The sequence below is a fragment of the Patiria miniata genome, unplaced genomic scaffold (assembly GCF_015706575.1).
Source record: "Patiria miniata isolate m_02_andy unplaced genomic scaffold, ASM1570657v1 HiC_scaffold_6, whole genome shotgun sequence".
Taxonomy (NCBI): Eukaryota; Metazoa; Echinodermata; class Asteroidea; order Valvatida; family Asterinidae; genus Patiria; species Patiria miniata.
In genome coordinates, this window is record NW_024037073.1 from 23,867,926 (window position 1) to 23,893,057 (window position 25,132).

The following is a 25,132-nucleotide window of genomic DNA, read 5'->3' on the forward strand; positions in this document are numbered from 1 at the left end:
GGGGCCTATGGGTCATTCTTCAGTATCAAGTGTCTACTTTCATGTCCCGACACTTTAAGGCACTATAAATCGAAAAATATAGAATGAAAATTAGATTTTTGAGCAGTGAAATTAACTTCAACACGACTCCTATTATGTGCAGTGTTAAAAACTCTTTAACATAATGGACAAGATGCTCATTCTTTACAATACTCCCTCAAAACCCCCTCAAAATGCATGTCCCAGTGTATTTCTCAATGTACCTACTGCCATAATTTGTAAAGTAAACAACTTGAAAAGGTAATTAAACCTCCAAAAGCCAAGTACTATAATAATTGTCATTTCCGTCACAAAAGGTGTGACGGATATGACTTTTGCATTCTTTTCACAATCAATATTTCTTTGGGCCCTATTGAAAATAAAGGAACCCAGCATTATTTCCTGTAGAAAACTACTTCACATCACCACTTCAATACAATAGAGACTTAAATAACAGAGAGAGAGATATGTTGCAAGGATGAATGAAGTCCCTGAAAGCCATCAGCCCTGTTTTTGGTACATAATAATTGTCAATTATCAGATTGATCTTCGATCAGGCCAATCAAATATGTTGAACACTTTCAAGTGCTTCAACATGGGGGGGATGCACATATTGTGACGTACGTGAGTAACCACTAGCTTAATTGTCACTTCCTAACATGCTCAAAATCCAAAATGTTTAAATAGGATTATGTGAAAATCTTAGATCTGCGGTTTATGCAACAGGATTGGCACAATTGCGAATCCCACGCTTTGTGAATGCAAATCGCCATGATCGCAACCTTGGTATAGGCCTATGATTCTTTCCCTGCTAAATACTCACGACCGGACCATGAACGTCTTGCAGTTTTTCAGGTTTTTAAGAAAATCGAGTTGACGACGGACACACTGAAACCACCTCACAAGTAGAGATACAACACGTTCCTCGACAACGAATCTGGAGAAAGTTGCATGACCCAACATGGCAACGACATCATAGGGCAAGGGACACACCAACTTTTGCGAGACGGGCATTGTTACATTTTTGTAACACGCAGACAACAAACCACCACGTGTGAATATTATCCATCCATTTTGCACCTGTCAGTATCACAAAACACCACCACCTGTGCGCGCCATCACGTGGGCATACGTCATACCAAGCGCATACCTTGGGATTTTTGTCAATTTTTGTATATATTGGTAACGGTATTGTTCTGCATTGAAAACATCGATTGTCAACAGATCTAATGTTACAGTTGTTATGCTTGCATTAGACTGTTTAATTAGTTGTTAAAATGATTACGTAGACAGTTATGACTCTAAGGCGAAGCTTAATCCGAAATTTCAGAAACGTCACTGTCAAAAAATTTGTTTAGAGGGCGCTGTACCGGCGGCAGATCCAAGAATCAAGATGACGTCCCATGTCACCGATGTTCTGCTCGCAAACACGGGTAAAACTCAGCTGTTTTCCAATAATACTAACCTTTCAGACAAAGGTTCTCTCAAAAAAGTTCCAGAGATTATTGTAGGAAAAATAAAAAACTTAGTGCATTTAATTCCTATGTAGGCCGAGTATTTGAAACGCTTTTTGGTTGGTAAGTATTCGATCTTTATCGTTGCATCGGTTGCGTGATACAACGTATGAGAACGGGTGTCGGTCACTAAGCTTCGCCCGGTAATCCTTACTAGTATTATGACTACTCCAAGAACTATGAGGCTCTCCAGTGAGCCTCATAGACACAGAACCCCGCAAAATTGTTGTCAGCACAAAACACTAATTAAGTACAAAAACGTCCATCCCAACCAAGCTTTTTCCCACAGAACCGCTGCACAGTTTGCCCCTAAACTCCGTACAATACCTCATGACATACTCACGTTATGTGCACCCAACAAACATCGGTGGATTATGTCTGTTTTCGGCAAAAATGATGAAAAATATGCCCTTTCCGCACTGAGCCAACCTAACACTTGAAACGAGCACGCGCCCTGAATGATCGCAGTCATTTTCGGTTCGATCGCTCGGAGCGCGCCGCGGGGGTATGGTGTAGGAGCGGAACGATAGTATGCGCATGCATACAAGTGCAAGTATGTACCCCCCGCGGCGGGCTCCTAGCGATTGAACCCGAAAATGACTGCGATCATTCTGCGCGCGTGCTCGTTTCAAGTGTTAGGTTGGCTCAGTGTAGTCCGAGTAACTTGGACCCAACTTATCGCCTTTTTAAAAATTTGGACATGGTCTGGCGATAGTAGGGTCCAAGCTCATTCCTCGACCTAGACAACACAGTCACTGACAGTCCCAAAAACCAACATTTTCCAACAAAAAACATCAGATTTCACCTTCAAAACGGCCTCCAAATTACTAGATATGTCACCTGAGGTACAAGTAGACATAGATGATTAAGATGGTTGTACTTAAGTTTACTTACGATCCGGAAAAAAAGTGAAATTTTCCGTTCAATTCTGGAGACCCCCTCTGCCTAGGTTGTCGTTGTTGTGCTCACGTTCAAAACTGCATGATAATGGCGTCTGACCTCGACCTCATGCAAATGTGGTGCGGCGCGCTTGCGCATAATGCACTGCATGCATACCCGGCAGATTCCCCTGCGCCGCGCCGACGACTGTTTCCTGATGTAGAGCGCTGTGTAAGTTCGCGGTACGCCTGGCTAGCCAGCGCGACTCCCAGGCGTACCGCGAACTTACACAGCGCTCTACATCAGGAAACAGTCGTCGGCGATGCATCGCGCGCGCTCGGTAACAGAATCGCACTCGGGATACGGGGACCATCGAATGTACGCTGGGCATGAAGAAGAAATCGTGTCGTTCAAACATAACAACACGAGTCGGAAATTTAACGTGTTCAAGATCGCGAGGGGAGCTCTCAGAATTGAACTGGAAATTTCAAAGATATAAATTGTCTCTACAGTGTCTCTCTACAATTGTCTCTACCTTTTCAAATATATAAAAAAAACCCAATAATTATGGACAAAAAACGTACAAAATGAAAAGGAAAAAACATCGTTCGCCTTTGAGTTTGGTTCACACATTTGGACAATTTGCCGGGTTTACCTTAGATCAGCCGTAGTTCCATCGGAAAGGATGATAGATTATTTTCATTTTACATGTGATTTAATGTAAGAGGAAACCTGTAGCTTATAAAAATCGTCATTTTTCGAGTAAACCCATTTTGAAAGCTTCGTGCCCTCTATGATTGTACTTAACTGCATTTCTGGGCCGGGAACCAGTCAGTTGTAAATCGTTTCAGTTAAATGTATACATTTCCAACGCATCGAAAGATTACAAATGGAGCGCCGCAGCACGTGGCGCGTGGCTAGCCATGTTAACGGGCCAAATTCCAGGGTCTGTGTACAGGTACGTGCACACTAACGTTACATTCAACAACAAAAACGTATAACGTGAGACCTTACTTTTCTCATTGAAACGGTTTCCGACTTAAATGATATTTAAACTTTTCGTGGCATTCTTGACCCTTTTCAGTGAAGACAAGTTTACAATTACTCGGCAAAACTGCAAAAATTATCCCCTAAACTGTCGCCTGTTTTGAATTTGTGACCCAATACTTTCCTACTACACGACACGGAAAAACAAAAAAAATGCAACAAATACTCTCTGTTTTTTAGCGCTAAGGTTTGCAAAAGTGACTTTGATTGCCTTAAATTCCTGTCTACGTGGAAAGACAAATTTATTTAAGTACTTTGAGCGTGATGTTGACCGATACTTCAGTGGCTCAAACTGCCACTGCAGGCATCCATGTTTGCTGATTATCAGTATTTCATATTTTGAGTGCACATGCGCGCAAACTAAATGAGCGGCTGAAACATACGTGCCTTATTAACCGTTACAAGTCCACTAGCTTATTGATTGGGTTTTTATATCCTAGAGTTTAAAAGTGCTACAGGCAAAACTTCATTCGAAAGTTGGTCCTGCTATTTGGGTTTTGGTGTTTTTTACTCACCCAATATTTTGTAATTCTTTGCCCAGATCTGTTGGAAAAGGAAGACCTGGGGACGCGCATCGGCAAATTATCAACTCACATTGATGAGATCAAGGGTGAAATCTACCACGCCGTACACGAGAAGTATGCCAACTACAGACCCACCAGGGACTCCACCCAGGAGCTACACAACAAGGTGCAGACACTGTCCACTGAGATGCAGACTCTCAGCAATAAGATCAAGGTATGTCATAGTCTTAAGGCCCTAGTAACACATTCACGGTTGGACCTACGAATATCCACCGTTTACCAAGAATCAATTGATCACTATGAACCGTCAAGACTCATGGAGAAATTGACTTTCTAAGAATGCACTAGGGTTTCAGGACGGATAGCCACAACTTTCGGAGGTTTCTCTAGGAATACACCACGGTTTCTTGAATGGATTGTTTACGAATATTGACAGTATTACCAAGAATAATGATGTTAATGCCACAGTTGTCTGCGATTGGGCCACGGATGACCAAGGTTCTCCTACAAATAAAGCATAGTCATATTCGTAGTACAACCTTAGCAGAATTCAAGCATATCTGGGCATAACCGTAGGACATTTGTAGTGAATTCGTAGAGAATAGATTTCCACCACGAATGAGCTACAAATCTCCAAGAGTATGTACGAATAGCTACAAATAACACTACGAATTAGTACAGTTGTTCTATGGATGTCCCCGGGTTTCACTGCGCATTGATTTTCATGGCGATTCACCACGGACGTTTGGAACAGTTTAAAAGTTCCGTAGCGCCTCCACGAATACCAAAGGAAGATGACTGATAACCACGCAGATATTTAGGATGAATACAGTACTCCCACGGTTATCACAATTCACAACTGTGGATAGCTGTAGCTCCAAACAGTGAATGTATGACTGAGGCTTAACGGCTAGACATTGTTATGGTTTGATATGCGATAACCTGCTGCAGTGATAAACCCACACCCACTGACCAACCAATATCACCCACGAACCCGTCGGAACAACGTATAGGCCAATTCCTACTGGTTGTGTAATGTGCGCGCACCTTTGGCCTAATATATGCAGCGCGCATTCAAAAACAATTCACAGTAGTTCCCAAGAAAACGTAAAAAGTAACGTAAAAGATGCAGCAAGACGTTTGTGCAACTTCACTGGTCAGCACTTTTGTTGTGTGTAGTTTGTGTGGGACTGAAAATGAACAGTAATTGCCTGCGGAAGTAGCGCATGCGCACTTCCCCCATTTTTTTTGGGGGGGGGGAGAGATTTTATGAGTTGGCCTAGACGTTCCGATGGTGGGGGATATTGGTTGGTTTTGATAGCCACCTCTTGCGACGGCGGGTCATCGCTGTAGCATGTAATTGCGTATCTGACCATAACATCGTCTAGCCCCTAGACTAGGTATGTGAGGCTGTGTCTGATGAGACAGGCATTGTTGTCTGTGGCAATAGCTTTTGACTTAATGCACTATCAGGGTTCGACCTTAGCGGTGGTCCGCTGGCCAAACGCCAGTTGAATTGCCGGCGGACCAGCTGAAACACCTTGCCAAGTGGTCCGGCTGGCCAGCTGAAAAAATCTGTGTCAAAAAAATGCTTGTTGTATTTATTTGGTTTCTTACTTATATGTACATTCGCTATTTTTTCAAAAGAAACCTCCGTTATTTTTACAAATTCGCTTCGCGATATGACTACTTCGCAATTCGATGTCACGGTGACTATAATCATGTGCGTAATCCGGTAACCCGTAATCCAGCCCAATGCGGCGATGACTGGTTCCCGCCACGCCAATTTAGAAGACATCATGATGAAAATGCGGTAACTAGTCTGTGCACGGCTATGCGATCGATAGCGCTAGAGCATTGCTGCTATGCATCGTGCAGGCGCCTGGCACGTGCTCTGTCAACTGGTCGGATTCGACATCGTAAAAATGCCAAGAAGACACCAATGGAGAAAGAACATTTTTGCAAGTTAATTTTATACAGAATTGATATAGCTTGTCTGTGTATGTATTTTCTGTGTTCAAGAGTTCATTTTGAGAACGCACTACTCGTATTTGGAGTGATACATGCCGTGTGTTTCCTGAAATTTTTGACCGTGAAAACGGGTCTGTCGGCCCATGGTGGGCCGCTCGCCACACACGCACGCATCACACACCTCAGAGTTTTGGCAAGCTCCCCACGTCTTGACTAGCATTGTGCATATGGTGCGAACGACCTGAATTTTCCATTAATTTTGGGGTAATCCTTATTTTTAGGACCCCTTTCCTATATAAGGTTAAAAGACTCACCAAAACAGCTGACTAAATGACACTCAAAAGTGACATTCTGGTATTTCTTGGCACATTTGAACAGTTGGCAATGACACCTCTTGAATATCAGCAGGTTTGATTTTGTAGAAAGAGGGCAGGGTTTTGATTTATGAGGGGACGATGACAAACAGAAAATAGATTTAAAAAGCAAGATGGCGAACTGCCAAAAAAGGTAGGAAAGTCACTTTTTCTTTGAAAGTGCTTTCAAAAACTAACATGAGTTTGTCTGAAGAAAAAAGACTTCTTTAGCCTGCAAAAGTCACTTTGGTACTGGACAGTCATCAGCAAAAGTCAGTTTTGAACAGAACTCGTACAAAATAGAGGTGTCCTATAAGGATTATAATTTTTTGAAATTATCGAACGTAAATATATTGACAATAATTAAAGGTAAGTTTTATTCACTTTTTGTCGCTATTTCGTGTATAGCTTTCGTAGTGCAATGAAAATAGTTCAGGCTAATACTTCGCATATAAAAAATTGAATACCCCATTCACTCTACATAAAAAAAATTGGCAAAAAAAGAATTTCCGACCGACCGACCCTATTTTTGAAAGGCATGTAATCGGAAGCAGAACTATTTTTTTGGCCTAATTAAGGTAGGTTTTATTCACTTTTTGTGGCCATCATTTTGTGTATAGCTTTCGTAGTCAAGGGCGGATCCAGGGGGGGGGGCCAAAGGGGGCCATGGCCCCCCCCCCAAAAAAAATGTCGCACGATTCACGCTCGCACAGCCCCTCGAGTTGCGTCATTGTGGCGCCTTGGCCAGAGCGCAGAGGTGTTGCAATTGTTTTGGGCATGTTCAAAGATCTTGGCGCTCATCGGAGACCATTAAGACCCTCCGGCGCCCATCTGGCAACCTATGTAGTTGTCGCTGCAATCTTGTAGTTGTTGTTGAGCCCCAGCTATTTTTCAAGGATGCAGTAAGAGCGCACATAAGATCGCAGACAGTGTGACAGGGGCTTTACCTCCCGAGAGAAAGTTGTCTCATACACGAATATCAATGCATTGTGTACCGCGTGTGCAAGCACTGAGAAAAAGGAACATTGTTCTTGACAGCTTTCCAGTGACTGCTGACTCGCTGTGTGTTGTGCATGCCCTTGGCTTGGTGGCTTGCTGATGCTTGGCCTGGCAGCATGGTGCTCTTGGTCATTTTCTGCCTGCATGTGGAATCACATGAAGCTCAATCTTCTTCCCTGGCTGCAATGGTTGGCTGGGATTCCATCTTGGGAAGCAACGACAGCACATGTCTTACCACTCGACCACCGAGCTAACGGGATTGGATGGCTGGTTCGAACGGAAAATTCCATCTTATAATAGTTTATGCGGTACCCGCCGCTATGTACATCAGATTCGAACCGGCCACCCGATCCCGTTAGCTCGGTGGTCGAGTGGTAAGACATCTGCACTAGAAAGCAGGAGGTCCTGGGTTTGAGTCCCACCCGAGTGATTTTTTCCAACTTTCACTCGGGAGGTAATACACTGAGTATACAGTTTTTAAAAACGTTGGTGCAGGGCAAAACTTAATTTGATTTATATCACCCCGACGCAAAAATTCCATCTTATAACGACAGCACAATTTGACGAATGAGAAAGCCTTGATTACAGCTGCACAATAGTCAGCGTTAGTCAGCACTGTAGACGAGGGAATTAATTGAGCTATTGATAAGTCTGAAGATTTTCTGCAAGTTCTAGATATTCAATAGCTTGGGCAGGCAAAGTATAAGTTGTTCCCAGAGTATAAATAATTGCAGCTGAAACATTCAGTGAGTTCAGAATGAAACAAAATGGCAGTATTGATGATAACCATACAGAGGACCTTGCCTGCTTGCTGGGACAATTTGGCAACTGTGCTGATTGCTTGCACACTTTAACTACTACCAAGATGTACAAAGCAAGAGTGGCTACTAAACAGGTAGTGTTGGTAACGAAATTAATCCAAAACATGATGTCTTTAAAGACAGTCTCTGGCAAGAATATCGGAATCACACCAACAATAATTGTTGGCACCCAGACTCCTGCTGATATCTTTGCTGCTCGAGATTTAGAGGCTTTTTCCTTGTACTTGAATCCCAGGATATACCGTTATTTTGTTTTACCGTTTTGGATTTCCTCAAAAACAAAAACCGTGAACGAATTTTGACCGTTTTGTCATTTTACACTTTTGTAAAACGGTCAAACGGTATTAAGTCACACACAAAAAATACTTTTTGTTGTTGTTTTTTATTGTAGAAAGCGTTAAACGGCTAGTTGCTTCATTTTTAGAGTGTTGTTTTACAAAATCATGACAATGACAAAACGGTCAATAGTCTTGCCGACCATTTTTTTGATTTAGGTTCGGCAATTAAGCAATGCACCTAGGAATGTTAATGCGTCCTAGGGATCGAGTCATTGCCTGGGCCCTCCTTACATTTTCGTACTCAGGACAGAAATTGCGAATTAGCTATTGAAGAGCCGCGTCGACTTAAACTCCAATTTCCTTCAAAATATCTGCAACTTCATCAAACGTCTTACCATCCTGTATCCATTGTGAAAAGTAATGCCCTCCCTTGCAGTTTTCCAGCGCCATTTTTGCTTGCAATTATTTAAGCCCCACCAACTGAATGGCATGAGAAGGGGGTCAGGGTCTGCGCCAGGAATCACACCACGCATTAATTATGCCGAGCCAACACTCGTGTAAAGCAGGGTCCCCCTCCACCCCCTTGCCCACCTTCACAAAATGCACCACGGACTGTTAACTATGACACTACAATAAAAAAAACAGTGTGTATTCAATACTGACCGTTTTGCTGTTTTTCTAAGTTATTTGTGTAAAACTGTAAAACAAAAATAATCGATTGTGATAAAGTTCTCAAGGTGCTTTTCAACTTCATCATTCTCCATATCCAACATTTTATTCAGATGTAACAGCGAATATAAGACCTGGAGCAATGTGTAGTTGAAACAAAAAGCTTCTGCATTTTTTCCCCTTAGTGTTTTTTTATCTCTAAGATTTGTAAGGATTAGTTCTTTGTTCCTTGTTTTGAATGCATACTAAACCAAAGTAGACAATAGAGTTTCACAGTTGACTTTGGCACAGATGTGCTTCAGAATAACTTTTTATTTTCTCTTCAAGACTTTTTTTACATGTACATTGTGTAATCCGTCGTAAAGGTTTTGCTCATATCTAGGTTACTTTAATAAGAAAAAGTGAAATGGCACTCTGCACTTTTTACAGAGTTTTACAGCTTATAAAAGATCACAGACATAACGTAACCCTTGCATTATCTATAACTGAATAAAATTAGATGCAGATCAAAAAATGACACAAAATCTTTCAGGTCGTAATTTTGCTTACAACATATTTATTTATATCTCACATATAGAAACTTGACACAAGCTTTAGATTTGGTGTTTGGATAATCAAGAAAGACATTTAAAATACAGATACAAATAGTCACTGCATCAACAAAGATTTGAAACCATGGAATTCCTACACTCTCTTGCTTGAAATTGAAAGTGTACTTAGACTTCTGCTATCAAATGTTATACTAAGAAATTACCCATGAACTTTTCTTTTTGTTCTTGGCCCAAACTGATGACCAGCTTTGCCAACAGATTGGCTCCCGTCCGTACATTATTGATACTGATTGGGGGGGGGGGGAACCAGCCTATCCAGCAAGAACAGAAATAATGTTTGGCAGCCAATAATTTGGAATTGTAAAGTAATAATTCAATAACTGAACGTGAGCTTTTTTGTGTTTGGTGTTTCATTCAAAAGTGAATAACTTTTGCATTGCTTGAAAAATAGCAGATTGGTAAAGAAATCTGTTTTTCGTGATGAAACTCGAAAATAGCACAGAACTTTAAGTAAATTCAGTACCTCATCTGGCATTTGTTGAGCAAAACTGTTATGTGGACAGTTTTCCTTGTTTTTTTCCTAGAAGGTACAGCATTAACCCTAACCCCCCTAGGCCCAATCACCATTCATCTTCAATCCTTCAAAATCCTCATGTGCTTCAATCACCATTCATCCTCAATCCTCCAGAATCCTCATTTGATTCAATCACCATTCATCCTCAATCCTCTAGAATCCTCCAAAACCGCTAGGAGGATTTTGGAGGAGTGAGGTGGGTTAGGGTTAAAGGTTGCATGTCTGTGTAGAGTGTGTGTGCGATTCACAGTTTCAGATGATTCTTATTTTATCTGATAAACTGTCTAAGTTGAACACATTACCCTCATTGTTTCAAGCTTAATCTTTAATTTGCTCATGCACTACCAGAACTATGAACTGTAGTTAGGAGAATGGTTGTATGTAGAAAGATGACAAGTTCCACACACAATCCATTACCCTTTGGAGATACGGTGGACACAATACGAGGGCGCTATTTGGTTTGGGTCTAGTCTTTTGCATAAGTTACCCCAATATACCCAAATCAAATAACACCCTTGTATTGTGTCTGCCATATCGAAAAAGGCTTAGAGCAGTTGAGCTATTCACTTTTTCCAAAATTTGTTAAGACTCTGAAATACTGAACGTGCTTTTCACATCTTTTCCCAATCTGCAGGTTAAACAACACGGTGACTCCACTGTGGAACCAGCCGTATGAGGACCAGCTATCCACCAAACAGACTAACACCAGGGAGTTTCTGAGGAATTTATCCAAGATGCTGCAACGGAACATTGGGGAGATGCCTCCCTGGCTGAAGCAAGAAAGGTGAGCTACTCGCCAAAGACACGGGATGGTTGTGGGCCAGAATGGAAATGTGATCTTCGTTGACAAAAAACTGTTTCCAGACACAGTTTTCTGGCAAGTGGACTTACATGTACAGCTGCCCTGAAATTTCATTAAAAGTCCAGAAAAATGATGCCTCATTTTTCTTGAGAATCAATTAAAACTCAGCAAACCTTGGGCCAACTTCTGAAATAAACTTCCTTTCCACACACAAAAGTCCCAAAGATTAAAAGGGGGGAGTTGGTAAAAAAAATGTTTACAAACAAAAAGCAGAAAAATGAACACAAAACCAAACTTCACAATTCATAAGCTGCTCGAATGAGACTCGCACCAACAATCTCCTGCTTCCTAGTGCAGATGTCTCAACTACTTGACCACCAGGCTTGCTGGGGTTGGCTGGCTGGTCCCAATCTGATATAACAGGTGCCACAATCAATGAGTTTAATTAATTGTTTACGTAGGGGAGTTGTGAATGTGAATACCTGGTTTTGACCTTCACCAATGTAAATTTGAATGCACTGTATATTCAGTGCTGTCTGAGAGCTTACAAGCAAAGATTCTGCAAGCTTGCTTGGGTGGGATATGAACCCATGACCTCCTGCTTACTAGTGCAGACATCTTAACCACTCAATAACAGAGCTTGCAAATAGTGGGCCAGTTTGAATCTTGTGCATATATAGCTTTGGTTACCACAAGAAATTCACAAGCCTGTTGGAGTGGGATTCGAACCCACACCCTCATGTTTAATAGTGCACTCTTCATTTGATTGACAGGAAGAACCACAGTGGGATGGAATGTGAGTTGGAGCCAATTAAGCCATCGGTGAGTAAGCTAGGTGACAAATATTTGTTGATAGAAATGCAGATTTTTAAAAAATTTATTTGTAGTTTGTAAATGATTTTATGAATTATAATCTCAATGATAGTTCACATTGGCACATAGTGTTAGGTTAGCTTGACTGGTGTGATCTTTGAACTCGGGTAGATAGATAGAGTCACCTTACTTGTACTAAATTTATATTTCAACCTGAATTTCTTGTTAGATAAACTATACAGCATGTGAATCTTTTGTGGGGTAAATATTCCTGACATTGGAGATGTCTGATTTGTTCCTTTCATTTTCATTGTTTGTTTGCACACTTACAGCCAGAATTAGAGAGCTATCGCAACAAGTGTGAGTTTACCATCGGCAAGAGTGTAGATGGCATCGGTGAGTGAAACTGGCAGTCATTTTTATTTATGCAATCTCTTCATTTTTTGTATGTATGCGCCCCGTTCACAAGTACCCCCTCGCCTGGATATAAAGTGTGCACACATGTACTTAATGCACCTGTTATGAAAGCTGAACAGAAAGTTCCAGGATTTTTTCTCAGTTATTCCCCACATTTGTTGTCAGGTCTTCATGAAACTTGGCCCTGGATAAATTGTGCAATAGTTTCAGTATCATGTCTTCTTATTTTCATTGACAGATAACACTGTTGGTTTCCGGCTTGGCGCTTACAAAGGTAAGTATTTCCTCTGAAGTTCCATTTTGGTAAAAGACGTAGATCAGCTTTCATGTTTGATTGGATCGGCTGTCGAGGGGCGTGGCCTATTAGTAGCTACTGCTGATCAATTCCAACCAATCAGAATGCAACACACAGAAAGATTGACAGGTGTACATATTGTGCACTGTCTATTATGTCTGTCAGGAATTAATTATTGAAAAGAAAGAAACAAGCCACAAAAGACTTAAACCCTTGCCATCCCCTTTGCTGACCAATATGTTGGCTTACTTTTGTGGCATGAATATTGAGGGTATATGTTTGTACTTTCAACATTGACCAGCAAGCTCTTTTACTCAATAGGGATTTTTCAACAATTACATTTGTACAAGCAAGAATTAGGTTTTCAATACAAAATTCAGGAAAATCACTGTTTGTTTAAATGTTGCTAGTGTACAATTTTATTATTTTATCACTGCTCTTGCTTTTACACGCAAATTTGCTTGTCCTATAAAAAGTATGTGACTTTTAGAAACATGGTTTGCCCTGAAACTTTTTTTTCCAAATATTACTAGGTATCAGAAAGACGTAAGAGCTCAAACACCGATTTGGTGATAGTACATTTCTGTATTATTTGTGTTTAGAGTGTTAAATTACACAAGGAAATAGCAGCTTTAATGAACATATAAAAAGCAGCAATTCCTCGGATACTGTGCAAATTAAGATACATCTTGTATGATGCTAACTTTACAACGACATTCATATTTTACAGCATTGTTTTTTCAATTACCCAAATTCGAAGTACCCTTGAGTCCATCTAAAAGAAATATTTGAATATTGCTTTGCATTTAAACATCTTACAGACATGGAGCTCATAATGTAATACAACAGACTAGTGGTGCTACACAGATTATGTACAATTATAGAGCATGCAAATCTCGCCAGTTCACATTCACTTTTCATGTGAACATCTTGGTACCAAACACTGACTAGTCTAGCCACAGACTCCCGTGTTTGAATTCACCCAATTCACCCAATGAACGGAAGTGGAAGTCAACATTTTTTTCAATTTACTATAGTAATCAACTTGCAATATTTTTTGAATGTGTTGTAAATTGGAATGATTTTTTTCTTGTTCAGAACCCATTCTTTGCCCTTGACTGGATAAACCTAGTAAAATCACCTAGGTTTTTGAGGTCAACTTGCACGCTCTATTGACAGAAGTGGGGAACACGTTGCTGACTTCAACTATCAACTACATTTTTTTCCAGCTAGTAGCTGTGTAGACACCTTTAATTCACCATACTTAAATCCCAAACTGTACATCTAAAGCCTACAATGGTCTCGTATAGTTTATATCTGTGCTCTGCAGCAAAAAGTCTATACAATGGATTTCTCCTTGCTTAAGATAAAATGGTCTTCAAAAAGCATTTTCCACGTTGTGCAACATGTCGTCGCTTTTCTCACGAAGTGATAAAAACCTCAAAATTGGACAAAAGTTCATCCTGAGATAATCGCATTTGAAGTTATTCATTTTTTCAAAAGACATTTTCGGCCACTTTGCAGTAACAGAATTCGGAATTTGTTGCATTGTCCGATAGGATATGATTTGCTCTTTGTTAATTCATAGTTGTTTGTTAAAAACAGTTCGTAATTAAACAGTAATTCATTTATAAACTTTTTTGCACTTCGTGAGAACATCAATACTTTGGCTCCCATATTTTGCCGATTACTTTGTACACCCTTTTTGTCACTTCGTGGGATCATGAATCGCGGAGGCTTTACTTATTTGTACTTTTTTTCAATGCAACAAACTTGTTACTTTTGCGCATCAGGACAGTTGAGCGCGCGCGCGTCTTTTCTTTTTCAACATCGTTCCCGCGCGCGTGTATGCTCCCATCCTGCCGCGTGTAGACCAATGTATAATTCCCTTGGCCCTGCTCAAGAGGTGACTTTTTGTCACTTCGTGAGAACATTTTACACTTTTTTTACACTTCGTAAAAATGAAAATCACCGATTTTAGACTTTTTGTCAATTGTTTGTTTACAATAATTACGGAAGTAAACAACATTTTGCCTTGAAACTTGGTCAAATTGTTCCTTATTTGACAATCAAATAATTATCGATTTTCGAGGTTTTTGTCACTTCGTGAGCAAAGCGACGATGTGTGCACAAAGATTTGTGTAATGTATTTGGAATTAGATGCTCCTAATGCATAACTTGCAGCTTTGTTGATCTGTTACTTAGGCTGTGTCTGAAACGGGCTTCTAGAGCTATGGCTACGGCTATTGTCAGATTGTTCCCATGTAATTATAATGGGTGAACACCTAGACTATAGCCATAGACATCTCACTTGCCCATATTAGACTTTAATATACCTAAAAAAATAACAATTTAATCTTTTTTTTCTTCTCTAATTGGAGTTGGTCTTTTAATCTGTTCATTTGTCCATCAGGTCTTGACCCACAAGATAACCATTCCACCAGCACCTCTGACGTACCAGTGACTGGTACTGCCATAATGGATCCTTATCACTATCTGACACAACAGCACTTCACCTCAGAGATCTTCAAGATTGAGATCCTAAACCTCCCAAGACATGTTGGATTTGTGGTGAGTTTGCTCCCTTAACATTGAACCCTCAATAACAATAACCATACAGTTTGTGCCTTTTTAGGAATATGTATGTATTGTGCTCCATGCTTGGGATTTGTCAAGGTCTGTTAATAACAGAATCAAAAGGCTGTCAAATGAATTTCACTAAAACATGAAATATCCTAGCCCTGTGTTTGTATGAAAGTAATGACCACATTTTACGCACACCGTTTTGCAATGCCCGTGCGCATGTTCGCAATTGTTTCTAATGTTGCTGTGATGTCGATTTAGGTATTTTACACTTCACAGCTTTGGGATTTTCTGTATAATTTATGAACCTAAAATTCATTGCATTGTACATGTGTAAAGGTTTGTACATTTAAGTATCTCATTGGCTGCATGCTATGTGCTAATGAACGCAACAGTCACATCAAACTTGATCAAAACACTTTTGTTACATTTTGTCCCCTCAAGCAGCAGTGACACTGAAGTTCCAGCTCATTACATTGCTGTATTGCTCGTGAATACGGAATATTTTAAAGCCTGAAACATCCAAAGACTTGGAATATAGTTCCTAAAATAAAACCTATTTACAGTGGAAAAATTCAGGGTTATCGATATGTTAGTACCATTACTTGTATATTTTCACACTGAAAAAAGTAACAAACTTGCTCATTTAAAGGAAGGGTAGATCATTTGTCATTTGTGCATTTTGTTTTCGTTTGAAGCAACAAAAGTGCTCAAAATATAAAAACAGGTGCTTAACAACTAACACGATGAAGTTTTAGCTCTGTGAATGCAGTATATTCCAAAACTATATTCAAGGATCTCAGGTTCAATTCAAAAGTTGCTGAGTCATGTTTTATATTGCGTCCGAATTCAGCCCCAGGGACACATTCTCATTCAGTCAATTGCAGCTACGCGATGTCATGCACTGAACTGACGAATAATAGCAACCTAGTGTGCGTGTGCGTCGTGTCGACGCTTGCGCGCACATATTCATGGATTCACCAAATTTACAAATCAACTACATGAACTAACATGATGCATCGTTGAAAATGGCTTTCTTTCATTGTTTCCTTTAAAATGACAGCATGCCAGAAAGAACGATTTCACAGGGAGTTTAGTGCCATTAAAACCAAAAGCCTTTTAACAATAATTTTGTCAGTTACTTTTTGGATAGCTGCAAATGATCTACTTTACCTTTAAACACGAACAAAAGTTTGATTCAAATAATTAAACTATTTAGGATTTGTTAATTTCTGAACCTTTTACATACATACATTGCATGAATACCAGCTGTTCCCTTTACTGATAGTTGGTTGCAATCTGCTCTGGGCAGGCCTGCACATTACTGATGTCATGGTGCGTACATGTATTGGCAATTCGCTGAAGTAAAATACATTTCAACTCCAGCATATTGTGTTGTTAATGTTTCTCGATGTTTCTCGATCTACTTCCTTGGCATTCCAATGAAGAAGATGTATGAAACGGCCTTAAATCTGCTCTACACTTTGAACACAGCAAGTTCAAAAGCAGCACTCACTCTACACACTGCTGCCCTTAAAGACAGCTTGCACTTATCAGGTACCAGTGAACATTGTTCTTGACAACTTTCCAAAGATTAAATCCCTTCTGGTTCTGGATGTGCATACTGCTGCCCTTGTGCTGATGGTTCGGTGCCAGTCAGCCCAGGACATTGTTCCTGAGTACTTGCAAGTGACTGCTGGCTCTCTGCTGGTTCTGGATGTTCACACTGTTCCCCTTGCATGGATGGCTTGCAGTCAGTCAGACTAGAGCATTGTTCCTAATGAGAACTTGCAAGGGCTCTGGGGTCCCTGCTGGTTCTGCATGTACCTCAACATGCACTTGAACATGCTGCTGACTGTGCATGGATGCCTTGCTGCTGCTTGGCCTGGAACATTGTTCTTGAAAGCTGTCCAGTGACTGCTGACTTGCTGTGTGTTGTGCATGCCCTTGGCTTGGTGGCTTGCTGCTGCTTGGCCTGGCAGCATGGTGCTCTTGGTCATTTTCTGCCTGTGGAATCACACAAAGCTCAATCTGCTTCTCTGGCTGCGATGGTCGGCTGGGATTCCGTCTTGGGCAGCAACGACAGCACAGTTTCAGGAATGAGAAAGCCTTGACTACAGCTTCACGAAAGTCAGCGTTTGTGACACTGTAGACTAGGGAATTAATTGAGCTATTGGTCAGTTGCAAAATTTCAATGTATATAGTCAGAATATTTATTGTCTCTGCAAGTTCCAGATTGGCAACAATCTGAGCAGTTGAAGTAACCTTTGATGCCACTACAAGTACATGAATTGTCATAATTGTAGCTGCAGTGCACAGTGAGTTCAGAATGAAGAAAACAGCAGTGTTGATGATAACCATGCAGAGGACCTTGCCTGCTCGCTTGGGACGGTTTGGCAACAGGGCTGATTGCTTGCATACTTTCCATACTACATAAATGTACAAAGCAAGAGTTGCTATCAAAGAGGCAATGTTGATAATGGAAAGAATCCCAAAGTAGACTTTAGTGAAGACAACATCTGTTAATGGTAAGAAAATCAGAATCACACCAACAATAATTGTTGGCACCCAGAGTCCTGCTGATATCTTTGCTGCTCGAGATTTAGAGGCTTTTTCTTTGAACGTTATAGGATTGCGCACTGCAGAGAATCTCTCAGCTGCTATGGTAACCACAAAGAAATTAGAGGTAGCGAGGAACGTGTATCTGACAATGTATGTTGCCTTTTTGACCAATAAGTTGTACTCTATAGGTGAAAACAATGCAAATATGAATTGAGTCATAAGGTAGAGGGTGTCAGCCACAGCCAGATTGGATAAGTAGATGTTGATGATTGTACGCATGGAATTCACTCGAATGACTGTGAAGAGAAAGACAAAGTTTAAGCAGAGGCCGATTGGTGCAATGATTTCAGCACTTAACCATATTATTTGCTCAGTTCTTTCTCTACTCATGTAAAAGTTCTCAAGATGCTTTTCAACTTCAGTTTTGCACCCAGTTGATGGAGTGGAGCTGTTTTGGTAGCCATCACCCATAGTTCATGCACAATGTAGCATTGAGCTCCGTGAGCCACATGTTGTTCAGATGCAGCAAAGAATGTTCTTCTCTATTTCAAGATCACTCCAGATTTATACTTACAGGGATTGTAAGACCTTGAGCAAAGTGTAATTGAAACAGAAAGTTTCTTGTTCTTTTCCATCTTTTCCCCCCAACATTTCTGTCCGATTTTAATGCATGTGACTATCTTGTGGTATCAGTTCCTGTAACCAAAGCATATGCATGTGAGTCAGTTTCACTACTTGCACTGACATGAAATCTGAGAATTGAATTTGTTTCAGTTTTAATGATTGGCTCCAGATTAAACATGCGTATTGTGTACATGTAATTGTTTTTTTAATGCAAGTCGTTCCTTCACAAGGCATAAATGCCACTCAATGTGAGGGCTACCGCACAAGAAGAAAAGACAGAAAAAAAGAGGATGATAGAAAATGAAGACAATTAAGTTTAGTGTGTATGAGAGATGCATGTTCACATTGTGTTTATACAGGGTGATTAAAAAAAAAAGTGACCCGCACTCAAGATTTTTTTTTTATTTTTAAGCAATCAAATTAGATACACCGAAGAAGTATGTCTTAAAAGAGCATGTTTTTCCAGACATCTGAAGAAACACAATTACTAACATTGATCCATGCCATCTGAAGTTATGCATGTTTTACTAAAATGAAACCATTTGTGAAGCTGTGCAAGGAATGCGATAATAATGAAAGCTAAATGAGCTAAGTGAGAATTACAGATTACACACAAGCATTCAAATACAAGTGAGAGTTTAATGATTGAAATCAAGACAATTTTCACTATCAGATTGTGTGTTTTGAATATGCGAGACAAGTCCACTCTGTTTTTTTTTCTTCGAAATATGGAAGGTGATTTTTGTATCTTTTCCTTTGCAAGTTCTTTTTCATTCATGGAAGTGGGAAAACGATGGATTTTTCATTGTCCTCAATGGGTACATGTATTATTAGTTCGCAATATGGTCATTGATAAGTGGTGGACAGCTAAGTTTTGTGATCATTTTATAGAAATAGACATGAATTGGAAATAGAGTATGCAATTTAAGTGAAATTTTCACAGTTAAAAGTCAATAAGATACATGTACTTTACCAGTATTTTATTGAAATGGAACAAGCTAAATATTTTAAACATTTTTTTTCAAATTCTGTCACTTTCTTTTTGACTCATCCTGTAGTTGGTTCAACCGGTCACGTGGGAATAAACTTGATGAATACATCCTGAAAATGGCTTTGGGGATAATGACAGTATATGGATGTGATTGGACGGAGGAGCAGGTAGTTGGTAGTTGGTTTAAATTTGGTCATGTTACTGACGACGGAAAGTAACATTCACTCAAAACATCTTTAAGCACAAATTTGACTTTGTTCAAAGGTACATACCGGTAGATGTAGACAACAGCGAAAAAGAGGAAATTTTGTTTTATAAGATGGAATTTTTGCGCCGAGGTGATGTAAGTCAAATTAGGTTTTGCCCTTCACCGACGTATGTACTCAGTGTTACCTTCCGAGTGAAAGTTGGAAAAAATCACTCGGGTGGGACTCGAACCCACGACCTCCTGCTCTCTAGTGCAGATGTCTTACCACTCGACCATGGAGCTAACGGGATCGGTTGGCTGGTTCGAATCTGATGTACATAGCAGAGGTTACTGCATGATCTCCATTCCAAACACCGGCACTGCAACTCTCCACTTGTTACTTGTTAGGGTCTCCCCATATGCAAGGGCGGATCCAGAACACAATTTTGGGGGGGGCCAAAAAAAAAAATTTGGTCCCCCCAAAAAGTGGGTCGAAAAATTACGGCGTGGGGTTCGGGGCCCGTAAGGGCCCCGAAATTTTTTTGGATTTTAGATGCTCTGTGGTGCGATCTGAGGCAATTTCTGACCACTTTAACCAATGTTTTTTGAGGAAAAGATGGTGGTGTACTCATTGCCTGCCTTTATTGCGATGTCACATAAAAAAAAAAAAAAATTGGTTTCGTTTTGGGGGGGGCCATGGCCCCCTTTGGCCCCCCCCTGGATCCGCCCTTGCCCATATGAGGTCTTTAAATACATGAGTGCCTCTTCAGCAGTCTTACCAGAGGACAGTAAAGAGCGGACTGTCCACTACCTTCTGACTTCAGCGGAGTGAGTCCAGCAAAACCTGGCCACGCTGGTCCTCCGGATTGTGATAACCGTCATACGCATGATTCAAAGCTGTTACAAAGTCATCTACCGGTACGGACTTTGCATCGTCCCATCCCTCGAATGTGGGGAGTTTGCGTTATGGTGCCATCACATCTTGAGGTGGCAGGCCACAAACACCCGCAGGAGCTCCTTGAGGGGAACCCGGTATTGGTCGGTTCTGTCTTGATCTGGACTCTGGTAAGCGGTGTGTACTCTCCTCCCACTTCCCATCCTCCTTCTGGAGGGAGAATGGCTCAATTCAAAATCGGCAGAAGTAGTTCATTGTCCTGGTCAGTTCTGTGAATCAGCCCGGTGGCATTCACGTAGTACCCCTTCAGGCTTTGAAGGGGCAAACGCCCATCAACCAAGGAAAACTTCCTCGTTTTCTCCTCTGCTAGAGACTGTACTTTGACGTAGGTTGTCATCTTGACGACTATGATGTGACAGACGGATCCTCAAGCCCCCGCTACTGGTTGGTTGGCTGAAAGTACAGATCCCACTTCTGACACTTGTGAGGGGGGGGGGGGATGGGTGTCAAGGGTGTTCAACAAGAATGCACATCGGACACCCAAGGTTCAGATCTCTGAAGTTTGTGCGAAGCACACAGGCCAACAGTGGAGGCGATGGCAACATGAGGAATCAAGATAGAGAGAAGGAGAATGCAAAATAATCAATTGTTCCCTAAAGTTTAACTGAGACCCAAAAAAAAATAAGAATAAAAAATACTAAGAAAAAAAATCACATAGGGTTGTGTGTGAATTGTTTTCTTTTTGCTGAAAGAACGCAAGTCAGTAATTTTATATTAAATACATGTAGATCTGAGCAAAATTATTTGTTTCAGTCAAATTTTTCTGTGTGAAAGAATGACAATTTTTTCATCTGGCTTATTTCATTGTGTCACGCTTAATTCTTGGTTACGTAATCCCAGTGTTTCCAAGTAAATGTCATGGCCAATGACAGCACTCAAGGAACTTAATCTGAAGACAAATTTAAATAAGCATCTTCCCTTTGCTTGTACATGTTGTCAGTTATGAGCCTCAATAAAATTCTACAATCGTGCACACTAATGTAAAGTGACAAAATAACATCGCTGGAAGTGAAAGCTATATCTTTCAAACAAAACCCATGTTTACTAAAATTCCCAACGTATGACGTATGCCCACGTGATGGCACATACAGGTGGTGTTTTGTGGCACTGACAGGTGCAAAATGAATGTTTCTTCTTTTTTTTTAAAAATAATCCAGTCAGGTAAGACAAACATCTGTGAAGACTCATTTGCATTGGTCAGCATCTCAATTCTATTTGGATGATTGTGAAATTTGAAATTGTGAATCAGAAAGTAGGAATCAACTTTAGTACAATTGGTTTTCAATTTCATCCATATAATTATTGATCTTCTTTTTTATATGTGTAATTTTTATGTTGCCCTTCGCTGAAGTATTTTACAAACACTGTACACTCGAGTGTTGTCTGAGGGCTTGCTAGAAAAAAAACACAAGCTTTCTTCGGGTTGGACACGAACCCCCAACCTTCTGCTTCCTAGTGCAGACACATTAACCACTCGACCACTGAGCTTGCTGTGGCAAGCTGGCCGTTCTGAGTCTGATGTAGCAGTGCTTAACCCAACTTTGTTTGTGTTGGAGGTCATTAGTTTGAGTCCCACCTAAGCCTTCTGGACAACACTAACTGTACAGTGTTTGCTAAATATATCGGCCAAAGGCAAACAAAAATCCAATATAAAAAAGGATAATTTCCATCTCATAATTTTTTTTTCCCCGCCCAGGTTCCCTGAAGTCCATCCAGATGATCCCTAATAAGACAGCAGACGGTACAGGCATCAACTCCGACACCCTGGCCTTACAGGTGAAGACCCATCCTGAGCTGAGGGACTAGCTTCATGTCGTCACCTCTTGGGGGCCTTTGCCTGTCTACCCTGGGGTGGTCAACTCAGAATTACCTGGTAGGTACAGTGGACTCTGTGACCAAGTACCAGTGTTGTAGTCAAGTCACCGTCCAACGTCGAGTCCAAGTCCCGAGTCCAAGTCCAAGTCTCGAGTTACAAGCCTCGAGTCCGAGTCACGAGTCACTTGTTCTTAGTTGTTCACCAAACCAATCATATTTTTTTTACATTATTTTTAATCAGCCATTCTGTCTTTTCAGTAAATCCCAGTGTATAATGTTGTGTGTACATGTTGTTTAGACCCAAAATGTGTTTTCCTTTTAACTCCCATCCCTACAAAAATCCTCCTCCATCCCTTCCCTCCATGTTTTATCATCCAAACATTATTCCTCAATGATCCTTTCCCATCCCTGCGTTAGGTTTTTTCTTTTGATGAAATTACGTGACTCGAGTCATAAGTCACCAAGCTCGAGTTCGAGGAGTCATGGTCGAGTCCGAGTCAGTCATTTTCCAATGTGACTAAATTGAGATGCGCTTGCAGATCTCGGCAACTTTAGTGGTAAAAGGAGTGTTGAGTGAACTAGGGGCAAGTTGGATCTAGGACCAATGGTTGAATAGTGGTTGGTTGGTGACGTACGTAGCACATGCGCACTGAAATTAAAGTGGGTACAACTCTAGTCAAACTATTGACATGTCAACAGCCGTGAGAAGATGGTGCTCGCACATTCGCTGAAGATTTGTTCAACACTTGATGTTTCTGTTTTATTTACACAAATAATAGCTTTTAACTCTTTCGCTACGGATTTTAATTTACCTTTTTTGTCCCAACTGGACGTAATTAAAAGCTGAAAATTCCGCCGAGCGTCGATGTGGGCGCCGCCATCTTTAAATGTATCTCCGTAAACAAACTGCTCACAATAACCAAAAGCGCACCCCAGCCAGACGGAGAGCCGCTGGCAGCGGCTCAAACTAGGGTCAGAGGTTATACGATATAAATTATGTAGATATGGCCCACGTCATGGGGATACCCTGTTTATTCATAGTGACGCAACCGAACCGCTGCGACCTGTACAATTTGTATGTGCCGCTGTCAGCGGCTCGCCGTAGCGAAAGAGTTAAGCTCGGTGGTTGAATGGTAAGACATCTGCACGAGAAAGCAGGAGGTCATGGGTTCGAGTCCCACCCGAATGATTTTTTCACTTTCGCTGGGGGGGGGGGGGGGGGGGGAGGGGGACGGGACCCACTGAGTAAACAGTGTTTATACATCGGTGAAGGGCAGAGCCTAATATTGAAATAGTGATTGCGTAGTTTATTATTTTATTGTACAGTGGTGACAGTAGTGATAGAATCCTAAACTAACAAAGAAAAACTATGCCATGAAAGTGGAATTTAGTACTCACAATTTTTGTTTTTCTGCCGTTTTGTTCGATATCGTAGTTGATCCCCTCTGCCCAATGTTATGACAAATTGCTATTGATAACCAGCTATAAATTGTGGCCCGACCAGCCGCGGTAGGCTGGTCCTGAATAGTCTACTAGACTAGTCCAACCATCTTCGACTAGCGTGCGTTCCATCAGAGTTTGTCAAACTATAATTAATTACAATACCTCACCCAGAGATTCTGTGTCTAGATTGGCCGAGAGCGAGTCACATGGTACTTTCTATTTTTGCTATCTTTCAGAGCACAGCCAAAAGTACTATACCCATAGCAACCAAAGTACTATACCACTAGCAACCAAAGTACTATGCCCATGGTGCGGTTTTTGTGTGCATATGCATGCTGGCGTGCGCGTAGCGCCGTATTGTTTCCAAGAGAGCGCGCCACAGAGTTGGATTCAAGCATTTTGTGAAGGGGTGGTTTGGAAGAGTTCCCACCAATTTTGTATTGAAATAGAAGTTAATTTTAACTGTGTTCAGATTTATGTAATTTAAGGTATTAAAAACCTAGCAGAATCTGTGGGTGAAGTGTTATGAAACAAATATTGAATGCCTTATCTCGTGGTGAAGTAAAACTAGCCTCCGTCGATGATCCACGGAGCATTTAATTTTCCCTTTGCTTCCCCTCAGGGAAATAGATGTCCATTGATAACCTGAGGCGGCTAGGTTTACTACACCACTCCAAGCATTCCATATTTGTATACTATGGTCCTTGATTGAACCTGGTTCCATCTAATGGCCCCCAGTTTAGCCAAATTTGTGCGTACTGAATATTTCTTGTATTTATTCCCTCCACAGAGGAAGTACGTTACCTGTCTTCACGGAGGCTACGGTCTCGGACTGGACGATTCTTGACCTGGATCCTAAACCACATGCATATCAGGGACGTCTGCTTCTACCCACGCTTCATAAAACGATGCATGCCATAGATGCGTCAACATGTCGCCTTCAATTCTTGATTCTAAGCATTGCTTAATATTTAGTGTGGGAAATCAAGATAAATAAGGGGTGGGGCTAGGTTGATCAAGTGGGGGGGGGGGTTGATTGTATGCCCTAAGACCAAATTTCTAGAGATAATTATGCCATTGTATTGTAAGGTATTTCTTCAAGGTGCAGTTTTAAACTTTCTTCACAGTTCGCTCTTTTAGTTTCAAGTAGTTTTGGTTTTTTTTTACCAAAACTCATAACAAATTGCAAGGGTTCAACCTAACATTTCTTATGAAATTTGGCCAAATCAGGACTTGCCTCCAAATGACTCAGAAATTCCCTACGATGTAAGATGAGTTTCAATCAGTGTTCAAAAATCCATTTTTATGAAGATTTGAGCAAAAATTACCGGTTTATTGATTGGAAAGAAGTTATCTTTTGTGACCACAATTTCTCCCACATTTCTGATGTGATTATCTGTTGCATGGAATATCTGACCAGAAATCGTGTTGGAATTGGGCCTCAAGT

General features: G+C 40.8%; 1 protein-coding gene across 2 annotated transcripts; it reads left to right on the forward strand.

Annotated features, from left to right (window-relative positions):
• Positions 1-1,346: 1,346 nt before the first annotated feature.
• Positions 1,347-24,929, forward strand: LOC119743124. Of its 2 annotated transcripts, XR_005272975.1 has the most exons (8): positions 1,347-1,451; positions 4,000-4,196; positions 10,833-10,982; positions 11,774-11,822; positions 12,146-12,209; positions 14,939-15,096; positions 22,124-22,300; positions 24,476-24,929. XR_005272975.1 is itself a non-coding variant. In XM_038219483.1 (7 exons), the coding sequence occupies exons 1-7, from the start codon at positions 1,422-1,424 to the stop codon at positions 19,377-19,379; spliced, it is 675 nt and encodes a 224-aa protein (XP_038075411.1). In that variant the 5' UTR covers positions 1,347-1,421; the 3' UTR covers positions 19,380-19,622. The 2 variants fall into 2 exon arrangements, 1 of the variants encoding a protein (XP_038075411.1); XM_038219483.1 differs by lacking the exons at positions 22,124-22,300; positions 24,476-24,929 and adding an exon at positions 19,353-19,622.
• Positions 24,930-25,132: the final 203 nt, after the last annotated feature.

Coding starts and splice junctions, on each gene's coding strand:
- LOC119743124 (XM_038219483.1), top strand. CDS start 1,422: ATGTCACCGATGTTCTGCTCGCAAACACGG. Junction 1,452..3,999: donor TGTTCTGCTCGCAAACACGG/GTAAAACTCAGC, acceptor TTCTTTGCCCAG/ATCTGTTGGAAAAGGAAGAC. Junction 12,210..14,938: donor CAAGAGTGTAGATGGCATCG/GTGAGTGAAACT, acceptor TTTGTCCATCAG/GTCTTGACCCACAAGATAAC.